Here is a 9,704-nt window from a genome sequence, read left to right as displayed (position 1 = left end):
TGATTCCATTTCTTTTATAATTTTTGCAACAGAGACTAAAAGCATGTCAGTGTTGTTTTACACTGCAATATGTTTGCTTTCTGTGGTACTAATTTCATGGTGCTGTATACTGTTTCACCTGTCAAAGTGATCAGTCTGTCATAAGTGTGAAGTAGGATTGAATACATTTGTAGTAGAATATGAAGATACTAGAAAAGAGCCAAAATATATTTTTTTCCTGAAATCATTTTTATCTCCTATGAAACCAAAGGAACTTTAAAATTAATATTGCGAAACAGATATGCCATGAAACAAACTGGTTGAATGTAAGCAGTCAGTTCCCTCTACTAGGTTTCTTCCTATGCATTTAAAGTGCAGGCAGGAGAATTTATTTATGTTTTGAGGCTTATTAAATGGATGTAGAATTTTAAAAGGTAATTTGAAAGAAAAATGAAGATTGATAGAAGACCAGTGTATAGACATTGCTCTCCCAAAAGTAAATTCAACACAGGATAGTAGATTTTAGCAAAAGATACTAAATCCAATAAAGTAATTCCAGATCCTTTCAGAGTCCTATTACAAAGGAAGATTCCATTCCGATAGCCATCTATTTTTGGCAGGTGATTTTTTTTTGTATCAACACAGAACTATGGATCATTAAAATACAAATTCTTACTAATTTCCAACCAATTTAATATGCCAGTGGAAATACCATATTTACTTACATACTGCATGCACCCTTTCCCCGAATATCAGCCTTTCAAAACAGGGATATGTATCTTAAGCAGAAAAGTTGATTTTCTTCACCAAAAGAACTTCACTGCATATAGGCACCGGCTAGAAACTGTACTACAAGATGGCTGCCAGCTTCTCTGTCCTTTCTAGTATGCAGGAGGAACAGTTCAGTATTCACACTTATAGGCACCAATTTTTGGCATGATTTACCTCATGGGAAGGGTATGAGGGACGTATAGTACTGCAGTGGGGGTCGTCTCAGTACTACAAATCCCATAACTTTTGCAATGTAATAACTAGTTTCTTGAGGCAGATTGGCAGTTCACTGAGGTAGCTCATTCAAGGTGCATTGACAGCTATTTTCTTTTTCTGGGAAAAGGGGGAAAGCATCTATTAAAGTTCTCCCCTTCAGACATCTTTAAAATGTGCAATTTTGGCCAATCGTCAGTTTCCTAATAAATGAAAACAAATAAAGACCTATCCCTGATCCTGGGTTTGAAAGACCTTTAGGAAACATGGCTCCATCACACTGACTGGGTATGCTCTTTCACAGCAGCTTGGTTAAGAATTTTTCAGTGTTCATTTGTATAGCAGGCACCTGGTTTCACTGTGCAAGTGGCAAATAAAGTAACCTGGCAATTTTTGTGTATTTTGTTTCCTGATGTCTAGTGCCTAAGTATATGGAGTGCTTATCTGTACCGTCATCACCTGCTTCAAGGCAGGGTTTGTGTTTTGTCACATTCATATCATAATGGAAGTTCAATTGAAAGGAAAGTGATTCTTTATTACCCACTCCTAAATGTTCTCATCATTTTGGCAGAGTGGAAACAAAGTGTCAATTACTACAACTCCTTTTGAGAACACTTCAATCAAAACAGGACCAGCCAGGAGAAACAGCTATCGGAGCCGAATGGTTAGACGCAGTAAGAAGACCAAAAAGAAAGAAAGTCTTGAGAGGTGAGTGTTGGTTTTGTTTCTGAACAGTATATTGCTTTCAGATGAAGAAAGAAATAGCAAGGAAGATGTTTTATTAATTTGTATATAATTAAGCCATTTTATGACTTCTGTTTGTTGTTCTATTTATCTTCAATTCACTCTGTTGCTTAGAGCCTAGAAGTTCTACCATTTTATGTGTTCTCATATAAACATAGTGGCATTCAGACTTGTGGGGATGAAGGGGATGGTATTAAAGCCAATCCATGCTTCAGCAGTGTATTTTGTTCAGCTTACCTTCTCATAAGTGCTTTTCTTGCCATAGGAGGAGGTCTCTTTTCAAGAAGCTAGCCAAGCAGCCCTCTCCTCTGCTTCACACCAGCAGAAGTTTCTCTTGTCTCAATCGATCACTTTCATCAGGAGAGAGCTTGCCTGGTTCCCCAACTCACAGCTTGTCTCCCAGATCTCCTACACCAAGTTACCGCTCCACACCTGATTTCCCTTCTGGTGAGTACTGTATGGTAGGAAAATATTGAGAGATTGAAATGCACACTGCTTTAATAGATCACAAAGTGTCGGTTGCATTCCCATGAGAACAGTCACCCACGTGAAACCCTAATCATTTTGAATAGTCTGTTTTTGAAAAAATACATCCTAACATAAAATCCAATCCGTGTGTTACAGAAGTTCTTAAAAAGAAAGTGTCTTGTAGGTTTGGCTTAACTGTTTTATTGTTGTTGTTTTGTGCTAAGTCTAAAATTAATAGGGCAAATAACACTTAAGCAATAAAGAAGGTGCAGTATAATCTCATAAATCCGGTATCAAAAATCGGGAATTCTCAAAAATCCAGCACGTTGCAGAGTAGCAACAGCCGGTCCCGCAAAGGGGGAAGCTTGCATGTGGTGGCTGCTGCTGCCATCCACCACCCCCATTGCCACTCCACATGTGGCTGCTGCTCCAGAACCAGTTCCCCACCCCCACACTTTGGGCCACTGCTTCGATTTCAAAAATCCAGATTTTTCACATTTCCAGCAGGTGCTCGGTCCTGAGCATTCCAGATTTATGAAGCTATACTGTACAGCAAACAAAGACTACAGTTGGCTGACAGATGATGGTAACTACAGGCATAAAAATGACACTAAAGACAACATTGTTAGATCATGGGACCAGCATGGCATATAACAATTGCTGATTAGCTCTGGAAAATTAGATGGGGTTGTGAACATAGTAGACCTTAAAATCAAATAATTTTCATAACTAAAAAATTTACCCTTCTCCCATTCTAATTCTATCCTCATTTTAGTTGCTGTGAAAATGAATTTGTTGCATTCAAGCCGTTACTGAAAGTTTAAATCGTCCAATAGTATGGAATTTTGCTTTGAAATGCAGAAAGTAGCCATTCACTTTTAACTCCAGTGGCAGAATTGCTTCTAAGTTAAATGTAAGCAAAAACAAGAATGTGGTAATAAGAGTGAGACTTTTTCAGTCCAGTAACTTGAAGTCTTCCAAACCCTGGAATGTTGTGACAGTTCTTGATCAGAACCATTTTGATGCATTGGCTTTTAGTAAGGAAGGAATCTTGATCATATTATATTTGTTTTTCTTTTTTTAGGTACAAATTCTTCTCAGAGTAGCTCTCCTAGCTCAAGTGCTCCAAATTCTCCTGCTGGATCAGGACACATAAGACCCAGTACTCTTCATGGCTTGGGTCCAAAGCTTGGTGGACAAAGATATAGGTCAGGAAGACGTAAATCAGCTGGCAGTATTCCTCTGTCTCCCTTGGCACGAACGCCATCTCCAACTCCCCAACCAACATCCCCCCAGCGATCTCCATCGCCATTGCTGGGGCATTCCATTGGAAATTCAAAAATAGCTCAGGCATTCCCTAGCAAAATGCACTCCCCTCCAACTATTGTGAGGCATATTGTTAGGCCAAAGAGTGCAGAGCCACCAAGGTCTCCCCTGCTAAAGAGGGTCCAGTCTGAAGAGAAACTTGCACCCTCCTATGGCAGTGATAAGAAACATATATGTTCACGTAAACACAGCTTGGAAGTGACACAAGAGGAGGTGAATAAAGAATTGTCCCAAAGAGAAGTAACTCTTCAGAGTCTGGAGGAGAATGTGTGTGATGTACCATCACTCACCCGAGTCAGGCCTGCAGAGCAAGGCTGCCTAAAACGCCCTGTTTCCAGGAAGTTAGGTAGGCAAGAGTCCATTGACGAGCTGGATAGAGAGAAACTTAAGGTCAAGATAGTCATGAAAAAGCAAGATCTTTCTGAAAAAGCCAACACTATACCTGAGCCTAGTGGTGAGTTGGAACATCCTGCTACCCTAAGGTTGGAGGAAAGAGACAGAAAAACATTTCAAAAGGCTTTGGAGAGATCAAATCAGTTTGAAACTAAAATCACCTCTCTAGAGACTCAGTCAGGAGGTAGCATTCTCAAAGATACGCTTCACAAGAATGCAAACATGAGATCAAATGATTGCACTGCTCTAGATAAACAGATGCCATGTCATGGGCCTCCACTTAATGAACTCGGTCATATCTCTTACGACTTCAAAAGAATCTCCCCTCCATGTACATTGCAAGATGTGCTACCTCACTCCACTGACAGAATGCTAAATGGAAAGGGGGAAAATGCAGATAAAAATGGTCCAACAAAAGAATTAATCAAATTTGAAAGATTAGATGGTAAGCTTGCAAATTTTGATTATCTCAGGAAGAAAATGTCCTTTGAAGAAAAAGATGACAGCCTCTGTCCAGTGCTAAAGACCAAACTGACATCAAATGTTCATGAATGCCTTCAGCTTAATACAGTAAGACCCATAAATATACAGCAGGATCCCACTACAGCTGCTGATAGTAGAGCATTTATCAGCAGTGCACATGCTGCTCAGATTAGCTCAGTTTCTTTTGTTCCCCTGAAAACCTTGAATGGCCGAGTGGAAACTGGTGTGGAAAAATCAACGTTGATCACTACTGAGTCTCCTGTCAGAAAAAGTCCATCAGAGTATAAACTGGAAGGAAGATCAGTTTCTTGTCTGAAACCAATCGAAGGCACTTTAGATATTGCCTTACTGTCTGGGCCACAGACTTCAAAAGCAGATCTTCCTGTATGTGCCCTGCCAGAAGGCCCGAGTACCAGCAGCAGTGTGGGATATTCCATGCCTCAAGCATCTCAAGGCAGTGGTATAAATAGAGACATGCCCTGTCAGAAAGAGTTGCTTTCACCCTGTTCAGAGACTAACAAATCCAACCTCCTTGAGCCCCAACTCCTACAATCAAGAAAGGGTTCTCCGAATTCACCCATAATCCCTGTGACCACAGAAGTAGAAAGGGAGAAAAGGATTTGCCACCCAAGCACTAAATGCAGTTTCTCTGTCAATGAAGTAAATCAAAAAAGAGAGGATTCCTATTCAAAACAGGCAGATAATGCAGCTGAGGCAAAATCACAAGCTGTTCAATATCAGTGTGCCAAGCCTGTCCCAACATCCTCCAAGCCTTCCACAGCCCAGGATTTTCCTGAAAAAGCTGTTGGAAAACAGAGACAAACCCAAAGGGAGTTGCCAATCAAGTACCCTCTGGCGCAAAGAAATTCTGAACTTCTCCCTGCAAAGGCTGAGGTGAACAGAGATTTGCCTGTGAAGCTGTCCATTGGCGATGTTTTTACAAGTGAATCCAAAATCGTTCAGAGAATCTCTGCTGATTTTGCAGTCCCACTTCAAACAAATGCGACAAAATTGCAGACATCTGGCTTAAAGGCAGAACCTAAAGATGGCAAAGGGTCACCAAAACAAGTTGCTAAAGATGGTGCTAACCCTGCTGGTGTTTCTGTAGAGAAGAACGTGAACAAGCAGAAAGTTATCACAGACTCAAAGAATGAAACATCCTTGTCCAAAAGGTCAGTGCAACCATCTACAAATGCTGATCCTAGAAGTGAAAAGTCTTTGCTGGGTTCATCTATACAGAAGGACAACTCCAAAGATTGGGGAAAGAAAGAGCTGAAACAGTCCAGCAACACACAACTTCAGACAACTGAGAAACCGGTGCTCAACCAGGCTACTGGGCAGCAGCTTAGCTATTCAGGATCATCATCTGTAAGAGAGTCTGTGAATAGGAACCGTGTAGTAAATGCTCATGTAAGTGTTCAAGAGCAGGTCAAGCCTGGCACACCTTCTATGGAAACAAGCAATAATAAATCCAGGCAGGTACCTGATACAAGTTCCTCTAAGTCTAAACCCTTTGACAAAGTAACATTGTCACAAAAACAATGCACTGCTAACATAAAAGAAAAAGAGGTACTCGTTCAGCCCTCTGACAGTTCCCGGAAAGATGGGAAGCCTGCCAATAAAAGTATGCAAGATCCCCTTTGTTTTGTTTCAAGCTCTGAGAGAAGACTAACTAATGAATATGCTCAGGTAGACAGGCCTGTGGTTTTGGAACATGCATCAGTATCTGCAATTCAAAGTGATAGAAGCACTTCTGAGAGCAAATCCAAATCCTCTTGTATTGGCCATGTATCTGCAGTCCCAGAAAATATTAAGCCGTCTCAAAGGCCAGAACCAGCAGGCTTCAGTGAGCTTGCTGATCAAAAGCAACTTTACACAAGTGAAAAGCAAAGCATGCCTCCAAAGTTTTCCACTGTGAAGGACTGTCTCTCTCTGAGCAAACAGGCAGACAAGAGCTCAAGTAGTCATATTATCTCTGCAGACAAAAGACCCGAAGGAAAAAAATTCACTGAAGCACTTTATGTTCAAAATGACAATGGGAAATTGGAGCCCAGCATTTCCCTCGTGAACTGTGATGCCAGAGGGAAAGGAGCAGAAAAAACAACCTTAGGGAGCAAAGGCTCTCAAGATTCAAAAGGAAAAGGGCAGGTGAATCAGAAACAGCTAACGGATGCAAGCAAGCAGATTGCAACAAAACATCCATCATCTGCCACTGTGCAGAGTTCATGCCGTGCAGCTGCAACCCCAGCAAAGCAGTTGATTTGTCCACCTAGTTTCCCTGAATGCAAGCAAGAAGCATCTGTTTTTTGTTCAGCAAACAGTGATGCCTCTTTAACCAAGGTTCAGGGAGGCTTGCCAGAGGTTCCTGTAGCAAGCACTAAGGAACTGAAAAAGCCAACCAGCTCTTCTACAGGGGATGGTAAGATGGTAATGACTAAAAGTATTTCACTTGTGACCTTGCCTAGTGCTGCTCTCCCAGCAGAAGCACTTCATCCTGCTTCAAACCTTGGGGGGAAATCTGGAAATCAAGAGAGGTCTCTTTCCTCTAACAACACTGTGGATGTAAAAGGAAAAGATACCAGTCAGGCCCAGCCTCCTGCAAGAAAACAGAGTGTAGGTAAAGATATCCCTAGGTCAGTGACCACACCTGACCGCCCTCATGCACTTTCTTCTGATAAAGATTCAGCACGGCAGAGGCGAGGAAAGGATGCTGCCCGGAGCAGCCCTCACAAAAAGTCCTCTTAATAGCAGCACCTGGCAGATAGGACTTGCAGACTTTACCTGAAATTGTTAATGTGTCTTCACTACCTTCTGAAACCAGCACTGTGTGATATCTTCATGCGGCAAAGCTTTCGTGCCACTGAAGTAGAGGGCAGGGTGTATAGAAAGAGGACCTTTTTCCAAATGCCTTCCCAAATGTAACCGGTAAAACTGTTACCCTATGTATTTGTACAAAAATACCTTTACAGTTGAGAATTGTTGAAGAAAAATTTCCTCTGTAAATACCTAGTGCTGTGTTTTTGGTTTGGAATGTAGTATATATACTTTGCTGCTGAGCGGATTGTTTACTATAATTTTTTTTTGTAAGATAGTTGTTTGCCACTTATTTGCCACAATCAACTATGAAGCAGAATTACTAAAACTCAGACCTAAGTTAAAGATGTAAAAATACTGGTCTGATTGAAAGGGAAAAGAAATCTAGTTTTACTTGTTAAAAATTCTAGGTAAAGTTCAAAACAATAAATAGAAAAGAGTAAATACAGTGACTGAATGTGAGTCTTTATGCATATTTTCAGCAACCAGAGATTTTGATAGTACTGTATCTGGATAGTTTCACCAGATGTAATATAAGACCTAACCACATCTGGGGCCAGGCCAGACATAATTAAAAAGCAAGGGAGAAGCCTCCATTTTCACTACAGCCTGTTAAGTGTAGTGTTATCTGGTGAAACTGATGTTCTCATCTTGTCTATAGGGAATGTACTCTGGGACCTTCACCTCAGACAAGGCTGAGAGTTCAGAGCACAGGTGTGCTGAGTTTCTGCTACAACTCTCTGGGTTTCCTTTAGCTTTTTTTAAATTCAGGCCTTTACAGTGTGAGGCACAAGTAGAAGCACAGAGTTGTAGTACTATGGCCATCCCTGTTTTTTAATGAATGTAAAGAGTGTGAATTATCACAGCATATAGGCTAGAGTAATCAGCTTCATGTAGTTAGCTTTTTTCAGTTTTATGACAATTGTGGTAAAAAGGAAAAAGTGGTGTCAGTATCTTATCTTCAGAAAAGATCGGGACATCCGATGCATTTTAATACATAGCTGGGGCCTTATGTTGTAGACTAAACTTGCTGTTTTTAGCAAGTGATCCTTGGTTTCACATTCATTTCTAAAGGCATTGAGTAGCTCCATACATTTCATAACACAAACTCTTTATTTGTATGCAAAAAAGTAAATATTGTAATTTTAAAAAAGCATTTTTGTAACAAAAGGACCTGTTGGAGCTATTTGGTGCTAGAATGTGACTGTCTTTTTACTTTTGCTAAGCCTTATTTAAATTTTGTATACTGTGGAACATGTAGAATTTGTCTGATCATTTTAGTGTGGAAGTATTTGGTTTGTTCTGAAGGACAAAAGGTAAAATTTGAAACGTGCAGGAGCACAACAGAGATATGGGTGAGAGGTTTTAAAATATTGGGATCAATAGAATGGTATTTTTAATTATTTCTGTTATAAATACCCATGTAAGAGCTAATCTGTGAGTTTCATCTGTAATATCTTTGTCTTTAGAGCTCTAAACTTATTCATAAGCATAGTGTAATTTTGGCTTGGAGGTTTGCAAGACACCTGCCAGAGTCCTAAATTCACTTCCCCCTAGAAGAGGATTTATTCTGCTGATTAGCTAGGTTTGGATTCACTGCGCTGAATCTCTGATGGAATGATAAAATTGTAAGACAGTCCTTCTGATTTTTCATGTGGCACACTAGGACATTCATTTTCCCTTCTATGCATTTATAGATGATACAGTGACTTAAAGAAAATATTTTGAAGACTTTTGGTGAGAGAGGTGGTCTCAACATTTGCTGAATAACTGTGCTTTGCCAGTTGTTATAACCGAACACTAGTGCACTTAGGTATCATGACATTTCTGTCTCAGAGGTATTTCCTAGTTTACAGTCTTTTGCATTTTTTTAAAACTGTCCTTTTGTTGCTTTAAAGCATTATCTAGCTATTTGTTTACAAATGTATCTTTTTATGTATATTTTGTATAGCGCATCCTATTTCTGCCAAATAAGGTGGGGGTTTTTTGTTTGTTTTTTGGTTGGGTGTTGGTTGTTTTTTTGTTTGTTTTTTGAAGCGTAACAGTGCTTAAGCTTGTGTTCCTGTAGTATGTGTTTGTTGGTGTTTACCTTACCAGTGAGCTATTAGAGATCCTTCTACATGTGTACTATCTGGTCAGTCTTTGCGTGATGGTAGATTATGATGTGTTCCTTTGTAGGCTTCCTGCTGTAGATTTCTCAGCTTACAAAAGCAGTTTGGTAGGGTCTGTGCAATAAAGTGTTTGCAGTCTTATTTTCTCTAAGAAACTCCCTATGGATGTCATAATTGTTGTATATTGAACAAAAATATTTATACTTATGCTGTTGCATAACATTGAAATAAAAATTGAGCATGAAAGAGTAATGAGTCATTCTTTTTAATCCCTTTCTCAGCCCCTTCTTAAATCTGCATTATACTGCGATGCTTTGGATCCATGGATTATTCTTTCCTTGATTGTGTTCCAATATGATAAAAAAAAAACAACCTGTGTGAGAATTGTGGGTTTTTTATTGC

At 39.9% G+C, this 9,704-nt stretch overlaps 1 protein-coding gene across 1 annotated transcript in view; it reads left to right on the top strand.

Annotated features, from left to right (window-relative positions):
• Positions 1-9,554, top strand: part of MAST4 (microtubule associated serine/threonine kinase family member 4) — a 181,821-nt gene extending 172,267 nt beyond the window's left edge. Inside the window, exons 24-26 of the mRNA XM_019517765.1 lie at positions 1,535-1,671; positions 1,973-2,154; positions 3,260-9,554. Coding sequence (XP_019373310.1) covers positions 1,535-1,671; positions 1,973-2,154; positions 3,260-7,122 — 4,182 coding nt within the window. The 3' untranslated portion in view covers positions 7,123-9,554. The remainder of the gene's footprint in view (positions 1-1,534; positions 1,672-1,972; positions 2,155-3,259) is intronic.
• Positions 9,555-9,704: the final 150 nt, after the last annotated feature.

This window comes from Gavialis gangeticus, unplaced genomic scaffold (genome assembly GCF_001723915.1).
Source record: "Gavialis gangeticus isolate Ggan-Ray unplaced genomic scaffold, GavGan_comp1, whole genome shotgun sequence".
Classification (NCBI taxonomy): domain Eukaryota; kingdom Metazoa; phylum Chordata; order Crocodylia; family Gavialidae; genus Gavialis; species Gavialis gangeticus.
The sequence above is the reverse complement of the archived record's forward strand: the minus strand, read 5'-3'. Positions and strand labels throughout refer to the sequence as shown.